The sequence below is a fragment of the Salvelinus sp. IW2-2015 genome, linkage group LG9, assembly GCF_002910315.2.
Source record: "Salvelinus sp. IW2-2015 linkage group LG9, ASM291031v2, whole genome shotgun sequence".
NCBI lineage: Eukaryota > Metazoa > Chordata > Actinopteri > Salmoniformes > Salmonidae > Salvelinus > Salvelinus sp. IW2-2015.
The window spans coordinates 3,611,579-3,634,249 of NC_036849.1; the positions used below are offsets into that span (position 1 = coordinate 3,611,579).

Below are 22,671 nucleotides of genomic sequence, written 5' to 3' on the forward strand. Positions count from 1 at the left end.
GGCTGCTCGGCTATGGAAACCCACTTCATGAAGCTCCTGACGAACAGTTCTTGCACTGACGTTGCTTCAACAGGCAGTTTGGAACTCTGTACTGAGTGTTGCAACTGAGGACAGAAGATTTTTACGCACTACGCGCTTCAGCAATCGGCGGTCCCGTTCTGTGATCTTGAGGAGCCTACCACTTTGCGGCTGAACCGTTGTTGCTCCTAGACGTTTCCACTTCACAGTAACAGCACTTACAGTTGACAGAGGCAGCTCTAGCAGGGCAGAAATTTGACGAACTCACATTATTTCCAGTGTTTCACTTAAGCAGTTAGCTTCTCACCTAATCACCTGCTAATAGTCAGAATTTGTCACCTCCAATATAAGACAAGCCAAGAGTGCAAGACTAGTATAGAATGGTGTTTTATTTCAAACTGGAAGCAAACAAAGAGTAAGCTAAAATAGTTAATTTATTGTTTTGTAATTAGTCAGTCAGTAAACAGTTAAAGCGACAGAACAAAAGTGCAGACTGAACCCTGGTTTTATGGACACAAACAATCAATTGTTTTTCCTGTACAGTGCTATATTTGTACTGTATAGTCTCCAGGCACCCTACATTAAGCTGTTTGACCACAGTAGATGTCCTGCAACACTTTATATGACCTAGTTTTTTGTTCAAAATCATTTTGCACTGTGAAATATGTAACGTTATGTCCAATATAAAAACATACTGCATTTCAGCTGATAGGCCACTATTTAAGGTCTGCAAAATGAGCACTGACGCTTCTCTGGGTGAAAACTTTGTGGATTTGGAAACTAGAAGTTCTCCTGAGTAGAATGGGCCCGTCTTTTACCGTGACACAATGTACTGGGAATTATGTATGTATGTTCAATATGGAACAAAGATTGGATTTAAGCTGATTGGCCAATCTTTAACTAGAAGTGCTCCTGAGTTGAGTGGACCCCCCTTTTATTGCAACACAACAGAAAGACAATGTTGTACAGTGAAATAAATTATAGGGTATACACCAAAAAACATTGTTGATCTTTAGGCAAAGAAACATAATATCTCCTAGAATACTTTTAATTATTCTTTGTATGATAACTAGTGAACAATATATCGATGATATATTGATAATTGTGCACATTTTCCATTACTTTCATCTTAATTACTAATTTACAAAGTATACAGGACGGGACTCATATTCTGAAGGATTTCCAAAATCCGTGACCCGAAAGTACTTAGCTATTCTTGTCTGCTTCCCAAGCCATTTGCAGCATAAACACAAAATTGAATGGACTTAAATGAAGCATGAGACAGAGGAACGTGTAGCATTGGGGAAAGTGGTGGTAGGTGCTGATTACATGGGGTGCCCATGGGGCCTCGGATCAGAAATGTCCCCGTGCGAGAGAGGCAGGTTGAGGTTTCCAGGGTTAGAGTAGTGTAGAAGTTGTCATATGCTGAGGCAGTGAAGAAAATAAAGGAAGATGGGTCAAGGGTGAGGGATCCTGAGAGGAGTGGTGTGAGTAGTAGATCTGTACCAGTACAGAGGGAAACACCAACAAGTGATATATGTTTCAGTAAGATTTGATTTTTGGCATTTATAGTAATGGTTATCAACTGTACTGTAAGTCGCAGAAAATAGAGGTTGTGGTGGCAGCTGCAGAGAGGTATAGTGGAGTATGATCTTTTTTTTTGTTTTTGTGTGAGTGTATTATTAGATGGTAGGGTATTTTTAGTAAAAAAAAATTTGTTGTTGATTTTTTTTGGAAAAAATTAAGCTCAGTATAAGGGAGTTATACTCCAGTCTAGTAGGTGGCGGTGATGCAACATTTATTGGATGCCAACCGCCATTAAACCTCACCGAAGAAGAAAGACTTAAATAAAAACAACGTTTACTTCTGCCATTTTGACGAGAGAATATGTTGCTTGTGCAGAGAGTGGTGCTTAACTCCCGACCTGGTATGTGGCGACTTCTCCGCTATGTGATACATTTTATAATTCTCATATAGCGGTCATTGTACCCTAGCAAGTGTATGAATGGCGATAGTTAACTTTTTGAAGCGACTGGTCAATGATTAGCATCGCATTAATGGCGTTACGACTAATGCAGCATTCACGCTCAAGTCGGAACTAAACTCAAATGTACAACTTGCTATCTGGTTGTAGTTATACACGTGCCGCATTCAAGCAGTTAGTATGTCGAAATTGTCCTCTTTCCAACTAGCACGTGAATGCAGCATAACTTCGTCAAAAGTTCATGACTGCAACTCTTGTAAGGGTAGGATTGCAAATAAACGCGTACAAAACAAACCGGTTTCCAAACGGACATCTTTGGTTGGGTCCCTTGCCCATTTTATTAGCTGTAAAGATAAAAACACTGCAATATTTACATACAGATAGATGTAATTAGCATAGGTGCTAGTCCAAACGCAAGCAGATGGCGATATTGAGTCGTCAAATTAATCATAGTGGGCAGAAAAAGCAAGGTGGGCAGAGCCAAGTACGAGGTAGTGAGATCCTATTGGCGCGTTCTATTTGCATATTTCCGTTAGGGAACACCTACTCTGAAGTGCCTGTGCAATATCTCAATTCGACCTTGCGTTCCTGAACAACGCAATTTTTAGAATGATAGTTTGGAAACAGAACTATATGGAGCTCAAATGTTTAATCAATGAGAGAATATGCAGAATGTTGGCCAAAATCCTTCTCCTACTGTCGGCCACTTGGGTTCCTCATCACCACTTGAACTGACATTTATACATCCGGTCAAATATCTTGCTAATTGTTCTTGCTCATTGCGGTTTCATTTACATTTAAGTCATTTAGCAGACGCTCTTATCCAGAGCGACTTACAAATTGGTGCATTCACCTTATGATATCCAGTGGAACAACCACTTTACAATAGTGCATCTAACTCTTTTAAGGGGGGGGGGGGTTAGAAGGATTACTTTATCCTATCCTAGGTATTCCTTAAAGAGGTGGGGTTTCAGGTGTCTCCGGAAGGTGGTGATTGACTCCGCTGACCTGGCGTCGTGAGGGAGTTTGTTCCACCATTGGGGTGCCAGAGCAGCGAACAGTTTTGACTGGGCTGAGCGGGAACTGTACTTCCTCAGAGGTAGGGAGGCGAGCAGGCCAGAGGTGGATGAACGCAGTGCCCTTGTTTGGGTGTAGGGCCTGATCAGAGCCTGAAGGTACGGAGGTGCCGTTCCCCTCTTTCAGACAGAACAATGTCATTATAGTCATCTGCCTGCCTTTTGGCTACGTAAGCGCGAAATTCCAATGCGAGGTGAGCACGGTAAGCACTATCAAATATTATTTAATGGCGTTAGCGGGAATGGCTGCGGTTTCACAGGCCTCCTGACCAATTGTGCTCTAGTCTAGTGGTTAGAGCGTTGGGCCAGTAACCGAAAGATTGCTGGATCGAATCCTGGAGCTGACATGGTAAAACTCTGTCGTTCTGCCCCTGAACAAATCAGTTGTAATTTAGAATTTGTTCTTAAACTGACTTGCCTAGTTAAAAAAAAAATATATAAATTAACTGTATTGTTGGGATATTTTATGTTTAAAGCATTTCATGTTAATCTACACTTGTTTTCAGAGCATGTGACAAATAACCTCAGTTTAAGGGTGTAGGGGCTTTACTACTATAGCCCATAGAAGGTAAAAAGACAGCCAAAAAATAAATGATAAGGAAAAAGTGGGGGGGACTAAACTAGCATATGGAATTGTTTTAAGATCTTACCATGGATGAATTAGCTATTTGCTTTAGGATTTTAGGACCCCTTTAGGTATAAATTAATCTTTAACTAGGCAAGTCAGTTAAGAACATTCTTATTTACAATGGTACATTCTTATTTACCAGTAGGCCGACATTGCTCCCCAGTAGGCCGACATTGTTCCCCAGTAGGCCGACATTGTTCCCCAGTAGGCCGACATTGTTCCCCAGTAGGCCGACATTGTTCCCCAGTAGGNGCCGACATTGTTCCCCAGTAGGCCGACATTGTTCCCCAGTAGGCCGACATTGTTCCCCAGTAGGCCGACATTGTTCCCCAGTAGGCCGACATTGTAAATAAGGATGTTCTTAACTGACTTGCCTAGTTAAAGATTAATTTATACCTAAAGGGGTCCTAACTGCTTTGTTCGGGGGCAGAAGGACAGATTTTTACTTTGCTGGATCAAATCCCTTAGTTGACAATCTTTTGGTTGCTGGCCCAACGCTCTAACCACTAGGCTACCTGCCACCCCAATAAGAGAACTCAGGAAATTAGTTTTTTGTACATTTAACCCCTTTTTTTTTTTGCATAAAACTTACTCCATACTTCGTTTTGTTTTGTATGGTTACCTTCAGATGAGTCCTGTGACACTTGTGGGGGTCGTAGAGCGAAACTGAGAGCACCATCACGTTCGTGACACTTTCCAGAATGGTCATAACAGTTTGTAGGCCAAACCGCTCGGATGCTACAGAGGTTTTCATGAGAAAGGTTTTCGGGATGTCCTGGTCTGACAAACACCACTGTAGCTCGGCCACCTTCCACCGCAGATGCTGAAGGTTGATATAGGCGTATGTGGATTGAGATGCAGCCCATGCTGCCAGATTTTGATGTGGATTTTTTTGTTACTTAGATTGATGTACTGGTGTGTCAATGGTGTGTCATAAAGGGTTTAAAAACTCCATTACCTGTGCATCCTCACTTCCGGGGTCACCTGTGTGCCCAGAAATATTTTTTAGAAAATGAGGAGATTGGAAACTTGGATTCGTATTAACGCCAACTGTGTGCGTTGCCAATGGACCACACAATGTATTCTGGGACAAAAAGTGCGCAGGTCATGTCTAGAAGGGATGCCGGTAATGTCAGTGACGTCAACATTTGTATAATCGAGTCTCGTCTAGAAGTTTAGCACTTTAGCGAACCTAACCCTTCTCCTAACCTTAACCTAATTTATCATAACCTGCTGCATAAATGATCCTAACCTCCAAAAAGTCAGTTATGACCAGGGGTTGGAACCTAAATTATTTTCCAATTGCTCCGTCCCGAGCAGAACCCACTGGGTTTTTTGTTTTGTTCCGGTGTTCCGACCAGAAAATGAAGTTGTGAACCAGTTCGTAACAAAAAAAGTAACGGCTCATTTTCATAAATTTAACCTGTTACCTCAACATCATTATTACATTCAATTAATTTATTAGCTCCCCCCAATTAGAGCCGCTTGCTGTTGAACTGGTAAGAGTTGATTGGTCAACTAAGTGAAGGCGCAAAATGCCACTGAAATTTCACATGTGGGCAGAGCGAGAGAGCGTTAGATATGGGGGATTGGCTTTAAGCGCTGAACATCATGACGTGAATTGGAATGTGTTTAAACTATTACTAGCAATTATAACTTCACTGAATTATTTATATATATCCTACTAGAGATTAGGGATATTTTTGTTACTAAAACATTGTTCACTGGTTCTCAAGATTAAAATAACGTTTCTGTTCTGGGACACTAGAGATCATTTTCGTTCTCGATTCAAATCCAAGTGTACTCCTTCAAGGCGTAAATTAGGCACTAGCTCAAACCCAACATTAGGCATGAAGTAGCAAGATGAGCTCCGAGTGTTCCGCTTGGAAAATATCGGAATCAACCAATGGGCAGCTCTACGCAACAAAACGCACATTTTAACTCTGAATTTCCGAGTTTTTTTAAAAGCACTACCATACTCTGACTTTCTAATAAGGGATTCGTGCCGATTAGCTTGTGACGCTCCGACGTGAACGCAATTGGTCGACAGTATGCTGGGAGGGTTGTTATACATTTCTCCAGTCATTAGCCATCTCATTTCTTTAAATATTTCTGGCGTGCCTATGCTCCATCCATGTGACCATAACCCAATATATAGTGCACTAATTAAGTTTTAATGTACAGAGACAAACTAGATTACACAACAACCACATAAGTAGGCCAAATGGCTCTTCTATGTTTGTGTTTTACAGGGACTGATGGAGAGCCAGTCCCTGGTCATTTCTGCGTGGAAGAGGCGATTGTAGGACCTTTTCTGAAAGAAGGACAAGTCCTTGTCCGGACTCTCTTCCTGTCTGTTGACCCTTACATGGTGATGCATGGCTGGAAAGAAAAGCTGAAATTTGTCTGCACTTTGCTGACTATATCAAATGTGCATGAAATAAACAAAATGGGACCATTAGTGACCTATGATAAGTTTCCTATATTATATAGGCTATGTAAAGATGTGGGCATGGTTAACACCTGCATGAAATGCAATTATAGGCATACAAACATACATATACACTGTTCATAATGACATTCCATATTCGTTTCTTGTAGCGGTGTCGCATGAACGAAGACACCGGTGCTGAGTACCTGGCTCCATGGGGGCTGTCGGAGTGCGTGGACGGTGGCGGCGTCGGGGTGGTTGAGTTAAGCCGCTGCGATAGCCTCTCTGTGGATGACATGGTCACCTCGTTCAACTGGCACTGGCAGACACAATGTTTGATGGATGAAAAGCTCTTACAGAAGGTAGGCTTAGTTTATCATATATCCACCAGTTTATCTATCCTACGTTAGAAACTGGGTGGTTCGAGCCCTGAATGCTGATTTGATGACAGCCGTGGTATATCAGACCGTATACCACAGGTAGGATTACTTTTTTTTATTGCTCTAATTAACCAGTTTATAATAGCAATAAGGCACCTCGGGAGCTTGTTGTGTATATGGCCAATATACCACGGCTAAGGGCTGTATCTAGGCTCTCCGTGTTGTCTTAAGAATAGCCCTTACACTGTATTTGGCCAATATACCACAGCTAAGTCGGAAGCTTACATACACTTAGGTTGGAGTCATTAACTTGTTTTTCAACCACTCCACAAATTTCTTTTTAACAAACTATGGTTTTGGCAAGGACATCTACTTTGTGCATGACACAAGTAATTTTTCCAACAATTGTTTACAGACTGATTATTTCACTTATAATTCACTGTCACAATTCCAGTGGGTCAGAAGTTTATATACAATAAGTTGACTGTGCCTTTAAACAGCTTGGAAAATTCCAGAAAATGTCATGACTTTAGAAGCTTTTGATAGGCTAATTGACATTTGAGTCAATTGGAGGTGTGGCTGTATTTCAAGGCCTCGTTCAAACTCGGATCCTCTTTGCTTGACATAATGGGAAAGTCAAAAGAAATCAACCAAGACCTCAGAAAAATTATTCTAGACATCCACAAGTCTGGTTCATCCTTGGGAGCAATTTCCAAACGCCCGAAGGTACCATGTTCATCTGTACAAACAATGGTACGTAAGTAAACACCATGGGACCACGCAGCCGTCATACAGCTCAGGAAGGAGATGCTTTCTGTCTCCTAGAGATGAACGTACTTTGGTGCGAAAAGTGCAAATCAATCCCAGAACAACAGCAAAGGACCTTGTGAAGATGCTGGAGGAAACGGGTACACATATCTATATGCACAGTAAAAATGAGTCCTATATCGACAACCTGAAAGGCCGCTCAGCAAGGAAGAAGCCACATGGGGATCGTACTTTTTGATCGTACTTTTTGGAGAAATGTCCTCTGGTCTGATGAAACAAAAATAGAACTGTTTGGCCATAATGACAATTGTTATGTTTGGAGGTAAAGGGGGATGCTTGCAAGCCGAAGAACACCATCCCAACCGTGAAGCACAGGGGTGGCGGCATCATGTGGGGGGGGGGGTGCTTTGTGGGGGTGCTTTGCTGCAGGAGGGACTGGTGCACTTCACAAAATAGATGGCATGTGGATATATTGAAGCAACGACTCAAGACATCAATCAGGAAGTTAAAGCTTGGTCGCAAATGGGTCTTCCAAATGGACAATGACCCCAAGCATACTTCCAAAGTTGTGGCAAAATGGCTTTAGGACAAAGTCAAGGTATTGGAGTGGCCATCACAAAGCCCTGACCTCAATCCCATTAAATTTGTGGGCAGAACTGTTAAAGCTTGTGCGAGCAAGGAGGCCTACAAACCTGACTCAGTTACACCAGCTCTGTCAGGAGGAATGGGCCAAAATTCACCCAACTTATTGTGTTAAACTCGTTTAAGGCTACCCGGCACGTTTGACCCCAAGTTAAACAATTTAATGGCAATGCTACCAAGTACACTCAATTAGTATGTAAACTTCTGACCCACTGGGAATGTGATGAAAGAATTAAAAGCGGAATTCATTCTCTATTATTCTGACATTTTACATTAAAATAAAGTGGTGCTCCTAACTGACCTAAGATGGATTTCTTTTCTGATTTAAATGTCAGGAATTGAAACTGTTATTGCTGAAGTATATCGGTCTTGTGCCCTTTTCATACTCCTGAGACGAGCAGATCCACCGTAGTTGCTGAAATCGTGTCTATATAAAATATAGGAAGGAGCCTGTACAGTATAGCTATGTTCTTGGACTTTTTTTTTCTAAAATTATTTAAGTTTTCTACAGGTTGAGCCACAGCTGGTTGATGGACACATATCCTACTTCCTGGGTGCAGTTGGCATGCCTGGCCTCACCGCACTATTGGGTGTTAGAGAGAAGGGTCATGTGACCGAAGGAGCCAATCAGACCATGGTGGTCAGTGGCGCTGCAGGGGCTTGTGGGTCCATAGCTGGGCAGGTAACCACAAGCATGTTACGTTAACCTGATCTAGTTAAACATAGTATGGTCTCTTTGTGAATACAGTGGTTGTCAATTGTCTATCCTCACATTCTCTATACTTGCCCCAAACACTAGAGTTCCAAGGTCCCTCTGACATTTTCCATCAATGCGTTTTATGAGGAAGAGGTGAGGAGATGGGACGCAAGAGATGAATTTAAGACTACCAGGGTTTCTCTGTGTTCCTCCTGCTCCCCAGATTGGCCGTGTGGAAGGTTGTACCAGGGTGGTGGGGATCTGTGGGTCTGATGAGAAGTGCAGAGTCCTTGTGGAGGATCTGGGGTTCTCTGCAGCAGTCAACTACCGTCAGGGGGACGTAGCCACAGCACTAAAGGAGAGTTGTCCTAATGGAGTGGATGTCTACTTTGACAATGTGGGAGGGTCCATAAGCGATGCTGTAATAGCACAGGTAAGCAGGTCTTACACTCTTTAGGCATCTTTACGCTGACAGGAGATTGGTATTGTAAGGTTCTACCTGCATTTGTCGCGATTGCGTTATTGACCTAGCCTTCTGTTCAATGTTCTCTAACTATATAGTACTCGATTTGTGTGTTCAGACAGCAGTCATTTGCTGAAATGGCTACACTAGTTGTCAGAGTAACAGCTGTGTGCAGTGGTGTAGGATGATTGGTGCTCCTGTTTCCCGTCACTCGGACGTTATGTAGCAAGATTGTGACGACAGTGCCTGCCGTGGACGTTTTCCTGTTGCGTTGCAGTTTCAAAATCATAGTGTAAGAACACTTTTTTTTTTTTTTTAAAGCCTCAAAGGATAAGATTATCCTAGTCCTTTTGGGCTAGCCACAGCACTCAACTAGCTAGGTAATGTTAGCTGTCTAGCTTTGTAGGACATTCACTCATTTGCTTGTAAACAATATGCTAGTTGGCTACCACATGTTCATCTCAACAGAATATCTAGCAAGCAACAAGATGCCAAAAAAACATTTAAAACCACAGGGCAAATCAGATTTGACAATTCACATGGCGAGGAATCTGATTTGTTTCTGACTTCAAATCACCTACGAAAGTGGTTTGAAATGTGGCTTGAAATATCCTATCCAGTGTCCATTTTTGTCTGTTCAGACTGCAGGAAAGAATGCATTTCAGTAGGAAATGCAAAAAATAATTTCAGTCACTTCAAACTGCCAATGTAAGCAAGGCTTAAGGGCTTCTCTACACTACTTTGCCGACAAACTAGGTCCAGGAGAGATACTTGTGTAAGGAGACGGATATAGATTAGGATCTCTAAGATGTCTCCCACACTACTTCCGAAGGTACTGTGGGACACGTACATCATCTGAGTGGTACAATGTAAAGACAACGGCTCACACCACATGTTCCTGCAAGAATGACCTTAAACACCTGAATTCCCAACCCTCTCCTCACACCACACGTTCCTGCAAGAATGACCTTAAACACCTGAATTCCCAACCCTCTCCTCACACCACACGTTCCTGCAAGAATGACCTTAAACACCTGAATTCCCAACCCTCTCCTCACACCTGACTCAATTAGTCAACTAATCATCAAGCCTTTGACTAATTTAATCAGGTGTTTACTGTTAAAACAAATGAAAAGTTGGGGGGCTTGAGGAGAGGGTTGGGGGGGGGAATTTTTGCTCTGTCCACCCTGATAGTGACTGACACACATCCCTCCCCTCTTCCCTTCATTCGTCTCCAGATGAACAATGATGGTCATGTGATCCTCTGTGGACAGATCTCCCAGTACAACAAGGATGTGCCCTACCCACCACCTCTCTGTGATGAGACTCAGGAGGCACTGCAAAGTAAAAACATCACCAGGTACTCAACGGTCTGTCTCTCTGATAACTGAAGGACCATTTGGAGTTGCAGTAGTACTTTTACATGATTATGGTATACTTAATAGTCATTTGTAAAGTGTATTACAAAATATTTTAATATGTTTGAGATGCCTGAGCTGCTAGTTGGCCTAGTTTGCATTTGTGTTAGAAAGCTGTACTCTATCCCACCAGGGAGCGGTTTATGGTGCTGAACTACATGGAGAAACACGAAGCCGGCATAATCCAGCTCAGTCAGTGGGTCAAAGAGGGGCAGATAAAGGCAAGGCAAAGTCTATCTTGATGTTTTGTATACTTGGAAGTTCAAATCTTTTTAGAGTAGACCTCTCTCGCGAGGGAGGTTCTGCACATAACACAACTTCTACCAACATGGTGCTGTTACTTGGGGCTTTCAACACCAAACTGATTGAATACCAAAGTCAGTGGCCACTACCTGATATTTTCAGGTTTTTCTGATTGACTGAGTCACGTAAACAGAATAGTTGACAAAAGTATTTTCTTCTTCTGATTGAAGCATGCACATTGCTTGCTAGCTAGCTTTCAAATCTGAGTGTGGAAGTCTCCGTCCGCCCTCTAACATATAGGGTAAAAAATTCCTACCGGCCCCTTTACAAATCAGAATGTTGCAAAAACTTCGTTTGAACTTGCTCTACCTTTGTCTGCTGATTTCGTCCTTAGGTGGGTGGAAATTTGAGACAAATTATCCAAAGGTAAGTGTTATTAAAACGACTTTCAGAACGCTTGTCTTTATATTCTTCTGTCGTTTTTGTATTTTCGCAACAGATTAAACGTTTTGCAACGGAATCCGATTCATGAATACACCTCAGGTGAGGCGCAATACGACTCCAGCGCTTCCTGCTGATTGACAGGAAATGTGCCTCGGTCAGCAATGTTCGGTTACGTTCAGCTATTGTTTACGTAGTGTGCTTTACGTGTGACGGCATCGAGATTCAAGCCGACAGAACCATATACCTACAGGCGCTCTTAAAAAGTTGGGTAAATTATACTTTCCTGTGGATTTTTTTCTCCTCAAATTATGACCCACAAGGACCAACCGCACAGACGACTGGTAAAATACAAAAGATTTTTGAGCACATGGTGAACGAAGTGGTGCCATGTTGCCAGAAGTAGTTACTCAAAACCTTCCCCCTCAGCTTGACCCCCATATCTGAGTACCTTATCTTTTTTGCACTGTATGATTTGTCCCTCCATTCTCCCTTCAGGTGTTGGAGACAGTAGTAAATGGCATTGAGAATATGGGAGGTAAGTGTCGCTGGTAATTGTGTAGTTGCACTTAAATGACCGTCTTAAAATCAATTTACTACAAACCTGAGAATTGGACTTCACTTTATTTTTGCAGTGGCCTTTTGCTCCATGATGAAAGGAGGAAACATTGGTAAACAGGTCATTAAAATATCAGATTGATTCAAATCCCTGGTGGCACCATCAGAAGCTACTGGAATCACGTGTTTTTTTAACACTACTTCCTGCCTTTGATTTCTATACTGACAATAACTGGATGTACTGAATACAATTATTTGTAGTTACACTGTACTGCATGTCTCTTTACTTGTAACTTTTGTAAAATACTTAACCGATCTGTGACAGTCTAATTATCGACATGCCAAATTGCAAAGATTTCAAGATGTCTTAGATCTGATTCCATTTGACTAAACAACTTTCACAGCACTATAAACCATTAATAAAATCTGAACTTTCTTCATTTCAATGATCAGTTTGAAAATGGCTCCGATTTGACACTTGCCACAATCTATTTTGAGTAACAGTACAGCAAACATATCAGAGTAGTGGTTACCCTCTACCCAGGTGCCAGTTTAGTTCTGCTCTCATGCAAAGTCCTTATGGAATTGTAATGTTTGGCCTGACAAGGAGTTGGCAAAATATCAGACAGACTGGCACCCAGGCTACCTACCTAGCTTGGGGGCAAGTGCTGGAGAAACTGAGCCAGCCAACCCTTCACATTCTGGTGTTAAAGCTGACCATGAATATAAAGTACAGCTCTGGACAATCAAGTCATGAAACCTTTAATCAGCATTGGGCAGCTTGTGAGATACTCTAATGACCCCTGATGCATAGGACCAATACCAACTGATACAATCTATAAAGGAGAACCACAACTCCCTGACTGAAGATCCCATCCCAGGGGAAAGAAGGTCAATGGGACGTGGCCATAATGGTAAAGAGACACTTCAACCCTTGGTGTGGACGCCATGTCACATTACTGATTGTACCGCCCACAAGCAAAGTTTAGTCATTTGTCATACCAACTGAAATTCCAAATTTCTTGTTGAAATTGGACCCCAACCCTAATAGTCCAGAGTAGTGCTTGACTTTGGCAGGAGCTCACCGGAGCAGAGTACTGGCACCTCAACATTTCTACTGCTTGAGCTCCTGTTCCTCTTATAGAATATTAGCTCAAATATTGTGGAGCTCCTGCACCTAAATATAAACAGTACCAGCACCTATTTCAGTCTAAATCGTGCGCCCAGTGCTGGTCTGAAACTCACTAAAATATATGCGTTCTATACATAACAAAGCTGCCAAAATCAACTTCTCAATAGAGAATAATCACAAAATGAAACCAGCACAATCTCAGGTCATTGCACCCTTGCTATTATTTAACATTCATCATGCTTTAAGTGGATAGATTCACCACTGAGCTAATATTGAATATATAAATGGGTCATCAGTCTGTTTTTGGTTCAAGGCCTCCCATTCCTGAGAAACAGCTGATATCTTAAGCCAGATTCCCAAAGAACTCAAAATAAAAATTAAAACTAACTCAGGTGGGTGATTGGTCTGCTATACCTGTGTAAAATATATAGCTAGTTTGCAATAACCAAATACAAAACCTGCCAGAGCAGGACTGATTATGTATCCTTTGGCAGTGATGTGTGGCAGTTGGCCGAGGCAGCACTTTGAATTGAATAACTGCTACAAATCAAGCCTCAAGTGGGCAAATAATACATACGTTTTACCACAGCGGCGAGAGACTTCAATGTCTACATCAGCTTTCTGAGGAACAGCAGTCATATTGGCTGAACAATCAATTCTATCCACAATATATGTACACTAAACTAGTGACTTCACAGTAACAACACCTTCATAGCGCTGACTGTGTATAGGGGTGTGGTCTACACATGCAATACACTAACATGCATATGAAACTACTTTTAAACTGTTTAAACATGTGGGAAATATGATCACGAGGGGAAAGAAAGAAACAACTTTGCACAAAAGAGTAGTCTGAAATATGGGATAGAAAAGTAGAGCCAATGTAGTTTGCCATAACTAAGAGAATCCCCCAGTAGAAAGTCAAGAAAAAGTGGTTGTCTTGCTGTCGTCACAGAGACAGGGGGCGGGGCCCTTCCAGGCGCGGTAGACCAATAGCAGGGCGATCCCTACTGCCCACGTGCGGACTGGGGACAGGAAGAAGGCCAGAGGTCCATATGTCTCCAGCAGGAAGTAACAAGAGTATCCCTGCCAGGCTAGCAGCAGCAACATGGCCGTATGCACCCCCAGAGTCTTCCACCGATAGCCCGGACGCAAGAAGTGTGAGCGGAAGGAGTTACCACGACTACGCAGGTGAAGGCTCCAGCACAGGTAACAGGTGAGAGGCATGTTGAAGAAGAGCAGCTGTTGGGAAATGAAGGAGGGAAGAAACAGGGATAAGAGTTTGTCAACTACAGGTAACCCTTAAGGGAAAAAGGACCACTGCCTTAAAGTCTCCCCCTTTTTTATACATCTGGTAGAACTTTACTAAAAGCCACCAGGCATGATGTATTAGAATGCAGTTATAATGCACTAAGACCTGTCATGAGCATGTATGACCGCCGTATCTCTCGATATCATCTCAATGATCCTGACTAAATACCAGCCTCCTCACCTGCATAACCCCAACAACATAAGTGAGACTTCCCTCGAGGAAGTGTCCGTCGATAACCACTCCGAAGGCAAAGCAAGCCCCACTGTGACCATCAATCAACTCTCCTATGAACCAGGGACCTGCAGAGAGACCGAGGGTGAGTAGACGGACACACACAGTCAGTGCTAATTGCCGTATTTCCCCTTGGCCCTAACCCTAAGATGTTTGAGGATATGAAGGGTCTGGATAGGTATAATCAAAGTAAAAGGATTACAGGCTCACACCTTACAGCTCTATAAACATTTAAAGGGACACAGGCAAGGGGTAGGGAGCAAGTTGAGACCGGCTGACAGGGTGAAGAGACGGAGTTTAACAGATGGTTGTCCTCTGGACCCAGTAGGAAACTCACCTAAGGCAGTGCAGAGGTTGAAGAGCAGTAGAGAGTAGTAGAAAGTGTCTGCTTTACTGACCAGGTGCAGGGACAGACAGGCGCAAGAGGACAGACTTGAAGACACTGGGAGACACAGGAAAACAGGTAAGATTCAAAAACTACATCAGCGAAAAGAGTTGTTACAGACAACACGTGTATTTATCAACATGAGGTTGTGTGTAATGATATATGCAAAAATCCTAGAATTTTATTCACTGTATAGGATGGCTGAGACCAATAACTATGGAAATTTTCACACAGGTAACAACCAGCTTGATACTACCATGGTTGATGTGACAGGAGTGTCTGGCGGATCTCACCTCTGACAGAGGGCAGAGGCATGAACCTGAACGCCACCAGCACTCCAATATTCAGCAGCATCCCTGCGACAAAGGCTACCCGGGCCTGTGGACAGAGAGGACCGTTTATACAGTAGGTCTATAACCCACAGAGCACAGCCAGTCACACCTGGTGAAGACATGATGGTTAAATGTCGGAAGTAACGCACAGTGAGAAAGGCGGGTCAACAACTGGAAGGTCGCCCGTTCGAATCTCAAGTCTGACAGGAAAATCCAGTATTCTTCTTTGTCTACTTACCAGGATGTAGTGGTCAGTGAGCAGGATGAAGGACTGGAAGAAACCAAAGCTGGGGGAGAGGTCCTCTTCCAGGGTGAAGAGCTGTTCTCGGAAAGTCGACCGCCCCACCGCGTCCTAACACAAACACACACAGAATAAGAGAGGCCACATCACATCGTCTGAACTAGTAACAAAACATCTGGCAGCTACCTGAGGAAACATTGGATAACTTTTGAACTACTATTTAAAACATTTGACAACCTCTTAGAACGTCTATATAATAGAAGATACGAGGTAACAGGTGTTGTGTTACCTTCACTTTGACAGTGACAGTGTGCAGCCCAGTGAGGTAGAGCGAGGGTTCCCATGGCACCACATACAGAGGACCTCCAGCAGACCGGCCTTCACCCATCTCCACCCCGTCCACGCTGACGTGAACTGCTGTGACCGGGGCATCAGAGAAGGCCAGGATCCTGAGGGGACCGGAGAGACCAGGGTTAGAATACGGGATGATAGGGGAAGATTATCACACACATCTGCAGAGACAGGTGAGATAAAATGAAACATTGTTCACAAACTTTGTGGTATGGAGATACAGTTGAAGTCGGAAGATTACATACACCTTAGCCAAATACATTTAAAAACTCTGTTTTTCACAATTCCTGACATTTCATCCTAGTAAAAATGTCCTGTCTTAGGTCAGTTAGGATCACCACTTTATTTTAAGAATGTGAAATGTCAGAATAATAGAGAATTATTTCAGCTTTTATTTCTTTCATCACATTCCCAGTGGGTCAGAAGTTTACATACACTCAATTAGTATTTGGTAGCATTGCCTTTAAATTGTTTAACTTAGTCAACGTGTCAGGTAGCCTTCCACAAGCTTCCCACAATAAGTTGGGAGAATTTTGGCCCATTCCTCCTGACAGAGCTGGTGTAACTGAGTCAGGTTTGTAGGCCTCCTTCCTCACACACGCTTTTTCAGTTCTGCCCACAAATGTTCTATAGGACTGAGGTCAGGGTTTTGTGGATGGCCACTTCAATACCTTGACTTTGTTGTCCTTAAGCCATTTTGCCACAACTTTGGAAGTGTGCTTGGGGTCACTGTCCATTTGGAAGACCCATTTGCGACCAAGCTTTAACTTCCTGACTGATGTCTTGAGATGTTGCTTCAATATAGCCACATCATTTTCCTTTCTCATGACGCCATCTATTTTGTGAAGTGCACCAGTCCCTCCTGCAGCAAGCACCCCCACAACATGATACTGCCACCCCGTGCTTCACGGTTGGAGGGTGTTCTTCGGCTTGCAAGCTTCCCCCTTTTTCCTCCAACACAACGATGGTCATTATAGCCAAACAGTTCTATTTTTGTTTCATCAGACCAGAGGACATTTCTCCAAAAAGTACAATCTTTGTCCACATGTGCAGTTGCAACCATAGTCTGGCTTTTTTATGGCGGTTTTGGAGCAGTGGCTTCTTCCTTGCAGAGCGGCCTTTCGGGTTATGTCGATATAGGACTCGTTTTGCTGTGAATATAGATACTTTTGTACCCGTTTCCTCCAGCATCTTCACAAGGTCCTTTGCTGTTGTTCTGGGATTGATTTGCACTTTTCGCACCAAAGTATGTTCCTTTCTAGGAGACAGAACGCCTGTCCTTCCTGAGCGGTTATGACGGCTGCGTGGTCCCATGGTGTTTAACTGGCTTACTATTGTTTGTACAGATGAACGTGGTACCTTCAGGCGGTTGGAAATTGCTCCAAGGATGAACCAACTTGTGGAGGTCTACAATTTTTTTTCTGAGGTCTTGGCTGATTCTTTTGATTTTCCCATGATGTCAAGCAAAGAGGCACTGAGTTTGAAGGTAGGCCTTGAAATACATCCACAGGTACACCTCCAATTGACTGAAGTGGATGTCAATTAGCCTATCAGAAGCTTCTAAAGCCATGACATCATTTTCTGGAATTTTCCAAGCTGTTTAAAGGCACAGTCAACTTAGGGTATATAAATTCCTGACACACTGGAATTGTAATACAGTGAATTATAAGTGAACTAATCTGTCTGTAAACAATTGTTGGAAAAATTACTTGTGTCATGCACAAAGTAGATGTCCTAACCGACTTGCCAAAACCATAGTTTGTTAACAAGAAATTTGTGGCGTGGTTGAAAAATGAGTTTTAATGACTCCAACCTAAGTGTATCGAAACTTCCGACTTCAACTGTAGGTGATAAAGAACCTTTTCACACTATTGTGGTGACCCAAACTGTACTGGTTCCAATATTTTCTTTGCATATTACCTTGTCCAGCACAGTTCCAGCAACTGTGGTGGATGTGTAACCAGTGCTGCTCAGTTCGGCTGAGTAGTGTGAAAAGGGTGAACGTTTGATGATGGTATATGTGTGTAAAAAGGCATGAGTGATGGTGATTCTGTATGGTGGTGTAGGTTAGAGGTCATGGCATGGGGTTTAGGGTTGAGGAGAACACACACACACACACACAGGGGACACCTGATGTGGGTAGAGCTCTGTATTCTCCCCAGTGGCTCCACTCCAGGATGGAGGTACTGCGCCTCCTTGGGATTGGTGATGAGTACTGCAGGCCACTGCTGAAACTTCAGGTCCATGAAACTCAGCAGGTCGTGGTCGAACGCCAGCACTCTGTACCTGAAGAGCGGGGGAGAAAGGAAGAAAGAGGGAGAGAAAGAGGGACAGAATGACCCGAGAAAGAGAGAGAAAAGGAATATCAGTGTTGTGTATAAACTTTATTTGTAGCACAATTTAAACAGACCACAAATAAAGGTGTACGCGTTTGTTTGAGCCGGAGTGAGTGAGCGAGTGTGTAAAAAGTATGATGCATCTATAGATTTACCTGCGATTGTCCATCCAGTCAGCTAGCTCCAGTTCCAGGGTGCCCTCGGGGTGTCTGCTGTGTAGTACAGGCATCAGGCCGCCCAGAGTGTGTAGGTGACCACACAGGTACGCTACAGCCGAGCTACACACACGCATAGGTAACAATTACATCACAGATGTATATGGTACAAAAATCTCCACTAACTGGATTCAATAACTGTGCTATTGAGTATGCATAACGTTCTGACACTGTGTTGCAATAGTGCCTTGAAGGAGCTTGTTCCTAAAAGCGTTGGCAATAAATATAATTGAATGGCCTTTCCGGAACCTTATTTTACCATTTCCACTATGCTATTAACTATGTTATAACTATACCGTGACCTATGTCAGAACTGTTATAACAACAAAAACAGTATACTAGTTAATTATCCAAAACCTGTTTCGAGGGTGTTTAAATTAGAGATGCAGACTAACATGAAGACAGGCTTATAGAAACCCACAAACATTATTTTGTTTCCTCATCTCACACACGTGTTACCTCATCACGCCTCTCACCCCTGGAAAGGGGGAGATGACCGTTGAAGTGGTGTAGTGGCCAAACCAGATGGTCTGGTTGCTGCTGTGGCTCTCAGTCCTGAAGGATGCCAACAGGTCCATCTGAGTCTGTAATGTATGGTGTTGCATAAGGACATAAAACAATTATTAAGCAAATAGACTCAAATAGTCTCAGTCTTACGTTTAAATTAATGACAGAGTAGGAATAGAGTAGGGTGGAAAAGTATTTAGCTGTGTTGCGCTAGCCTGGTCCCAGATCAGTTTGTGTTGTATTGTATAGCCAACTCATATGGTTGTTGTAATGCCAAACAGATCTGGGACCAGGCTGGTGTTAAGCTGGTTGGGGGCATACTGTACCTGGTTGAGAATGCCAAAGAAGTTGTACGGCCGCTTGGGTCCGGGGGTGATGGTTGCATCAGCACAGATGAAGGAGTAGTTGCCGAAGGGAGTCTTGTGGACATAGTGGAAGGAGCCAACTTTCTGATTGGCTGAGTACTTCCTGGGAATAAAAACAGGCATCATTATTGTGTGGCCGAGTTCGTGACTGCATACAGTGTGGTGTGCATGTTGCTCTCAACACCTCTGCCCTGTTTTATGATGGAGAAGCGGAGAACCTATTTATTTAAAACGGACAAGGAACAAACCTCAACAATTACAATGCAGACACGAGACAGATGTCATATTTTGAGAGACTGTGTTTCAAAAAGAAAATTAACTACAAACTGTCTGAATACGGTGGAGCAGGTTCTCCCAAACTCGGTCCTCGGGACCCCAAGGGGTGCAAGTTTTGGTTTTTGCCCTAGTACTACACAGCTGATTCCAATAATCAACTAATCATCAAGCTTTGATAATTTGAATCAGCTTGTAAATTGTATATCTGGCTTTAGATAGCTTTACATCTAGCTCAGATTGCTAGAATCAATGTTAACAAGTGCTCTTGTTACACAGACAAGCGAACGCAGAGAGGCAACTCACTCACACTAGCTACACTGGTGGCTAAGAGAGCTGGTTGCTAGAAAGCTAGTCATATAACTAGTAGGATCCTCTGAACATGAATCACAGTGACACTTGTCATATTGCAGGGGTACTCAACCCTTACCCTACGAGGTCCGGAACCCGCTGGTTTTCTGTTCTACCTGATAATTAATTGCACCCACCTGGTGTCCCAGGTCTAAATCAGTCCCTGAGTAGAGGGGAACAATGAAAAAGCGCAGTGGAACTGGCTTCGAGGTCCAGAGATGAGTTTGAAGGGCCTCTACTGTATGTCTTTGACACATGTAAACAACATTCATTCCGGATATAGCAGGCAAGAGTGAACACTGACCTGTAGTAGTTGTTGACACTATCCAAGGAAATAATATTGAAGGCATCTGTCAGAAACATAATAAAAACAGGAATGTAGCTCAGTAAGAGAGACCTTGCAAAACATAATGAAAACATACCATCTTCTGGCAAAGGTATCTAGCCTTGTTATTAATTCCCCCATCCTGTTGATTAACATCTATCCTTACCAGTAACCACAGGAACTCACATAGCCTAGATGTCCTGCTGTTACGATCTATTCTGTACTGAACTAATGTCAACCAGAGAAAGGTTATTTGAAGCGTCTTTAACAATAGGTTGTAGTGGACAGTTGGGCTGTAGGAGATTTCTTGTTTCAACTCTAATAGCATTTGTAATTCAATATCAATGGAGGGCCATTAATAAGCAGTGAAGGGCCTGGCTGCTCAGCTTTGAGGTAAAATTCACAAAGAATGCACATATCTGTAGGTGTGTGTGGATCCTTTACATATTCTACACTCTTAGAAAACAAGGTGCTATCTAGAACCTAAAAGGGTTCTTCAGCTCTCCCCATAGGATATCCCTTTGAAGAACCCTTTTTGGTTCCAGGTAGAACAATTCTGGTTTTAAGTAGAATCATTTTGGGTTCAATGTAAAAACCCTTTCCACAGAGGGTTCTATATGGAACCAAAAAGGATTTTACCTGTAACCAAAAAGGGTTCTCCTATGGGGACAGCCGAAAAACCCTTTTAAACCTTCCAAGTCAAATTCAACTGACTGGCTTTGCAGATTTCTAGACATTTACGACCCAATTCCATACCAATCTATCAACCCTGTTCATAGGATCTTCACGATTTTTTTGGGGGGGGGGGATTCTAGAAATCATGAGGTGTAAGAGAATATTAGAGGAGGTATATTCTATTAGTCACCATGGTTTCCGCGGATGTCAATCCATTTGGTGCGCTCCAGCACCCGAGACCTCTTCAGGATGTCGTGATAGGCCTGCCACTCCACCTCATGCTGCAGGGAGCCCACCTTGCTCTTGGTCTTCGCATCCGTCAGGTCTCCTGTTAGGTGGACAGACAGAGGGACTTAGAGGGAAATAACTCACTTCAGGTTCATGGCTGCTCTTGTGATAGTGCAGAAAGCTGTAATGTTTGGGGGCTCCTACAAAACTAATGAGCAAGAAGCAATGGCCGACGTACCTGTTGCGAGCACAAGAGCAGGTTGGATTACTTCAACGGTATCAGTGCAGAACTTCTCAAAGTCTGAAATTCGTTTTTTGTCATGGAATCGACTGATATGAATGTCAGACACCTGTACGGGTACAGGACATAATTCCGGGGTTAAAAGCACAAACTAGGGCATCATCTAGCTCGTTTTGACAAGATATTCCACTTGGTACATCCCCTCCTCTAGTCAACAAATGCATTACTTATTACCTAGCTAGTTACAACTGGGTTCAAAGTTTAAAACCTGATGGCTGGCTGGTGCCAACTTTGTCCATGGATGACAGCACAGCACCCAAAAAGGAAACTGGACTGTGACCCCATTCAGTTTAGATTTTTACATGACCACTACTACCCATTGGGCTACTTACTTGCTAACAGCTGTCACCCTGACAATTGACACCGACAGTCACAACACTTAGTTAGCCAGTTAGCAGTTAGCTAGCAAATCGACTTAGCAGCTGGATCCACTCACCTGCACGAACCAGAATATGTTATCCAATTTGCCACCGGGATACGGAGGAAGACATGTCCTACTAGCCTCCTCTCCATCCCCGGCGTTGAACTGCCGAACATTCCGTTTGGGGTGCCAAGAGGTGTCATAACTCTCCAGCACCCAGGAAGCTAAGCACGCCAGCGCTAGTCCCACAAGAACTAGCGCTCCGAACAGCTTGAGCATCCTGTAGTGACGAAAGAGCGGTGGGAATCTACTGGACAGAATACTGGCGAGAACAACATCAACACACACTAGACTATGCTAGCTATATTAGCTACTAATGGCCGCTGGCCATTCCCGACCGTTCGATTTCCATTTGCGATCATAGCCAGATCGAGCTACACACGAAACATTGTCCTCTCAGGTTGTTTTGAAAAAGCTAGCTAAAAGGAAATACCATACTGACCGGTTGTGCATGGCTACGTCATCGCTATATGACTCACTCCCACAAATCCATGCGCGGATGTAATTTAGTGTCCAGTTCCAAACCAAATCTCTTGACTCTGTTCCTAGTTTCTTGTTGATTTGCTCGTTGCACTTCTGAAAATAAATTCACAACCAGATAGGTGTAAGCAACATGTGAGAAAACCTAGCACATGCCCGTTCCTAATACTTATTTATAGATAAGCAATGTTCAAAATGGCAAGAATTAGAGGTTGAGATGTAATTGTTGGGATTGGCTCCAAATCTAAATGAGCCGTTTTTAACATCCTCTTCATGCTCTTTTGAAGTATGTTATTCTTACAAATCTAATGCTTAGCTTTTAGCAAATGCTCAGTGAATTATGGTTATTCATGCAAGGACTCATAAAATGTGGTAGAGAGACTATATGAAAGCACACATGATATTGTGTGGAAGCATGCTGTTATCACACAACAGTATGCTTATGCAACATCTTCTACAATGC

At 43.0% G+C, this 22,671-nt stretch overlaps 2 protein-coding genes across 5 annotated transcripts; one reads left to right on the forward strand and one right to left on the reverse strand.

The window, feature by feature from the left end:
- Positions 1–1,836: 1,836 nt before the first annotated feature.
- Positions 1,837–12,193, forward strand: ptgr2 (prostaglandin reductase 2). 4 transcript variants are annotated; one of them, XM_023994010.2, is made up of 10 exons: positions 1,837–1,945; positions 5,959–6,077; positions 6,308–6,499; positions 8,439–8,609; positions 8,848–9,057; positions 10,326–10,447; positions 10,639–10,726; positions 11,143–11,174; positions 11,688–11,727; positions 11,825–12,193. In XM_023994010.2, the coding sequence occupies exons 1-9, from the start codon at positions 1,906–1,908 to the stop codon at positions 11,701–11,703; spliced, it is 990 nt and encodes a 329-aa protein (XP_023849778.1). In that variant the 5' UTR covers positions 1,837–1,905; the 3' UTR covers positions 11,704–11,727; positions 11,825–12,193. The 4 variants fall into 4 exon arrangements, with proteins under 4 accessions (XP_023849778.1, XP_023849777.1, XP_070301197.1 ...); XM_023994009.2 differs by lacking the exon at positions 11,143–11,174; XM_070445095.1 differs by lacking the exons at positions 5,959–6,077; positions 11,143–11,174 and having other exon boundaries at positions 1,897–1,945.
- On the reverse strand, positions 11,795–22,281 carry tmem62 (transmembrane protein 62). Its single transcript, XM_023994007.2, has 14 exons — positions 21,744–22,281; positions 21,245–21,356; positions 20,969–21,106; positions 20,083–20,128; positions 19,116–19,257; positions 18,742–18,866; positions 18,223–18,345; positions 17,862–18,017; positions 15,670–15,829; positions 15,378–15,491; positions 15,101–15,185; positions 14,760–14,864; positions 14,372–14,490; positions 11,795–14,121 (listed from the first exon to the last, which is right to left on the reverse strand). Exons 1-14 carry the CDS (start codon positions 21,945–21,947, stop codon positions 13,801–13,803), a joined length of 1,950 nt encoding a protein of 649 aa, XP_023849775.1. The 5' UTR covers positions 21,948–22,281; the 3' UTR covers positions 11,795–13,800.
- Between the last annotated feature and the right edge of the window lie 390 nt (positions 22,282–22,671).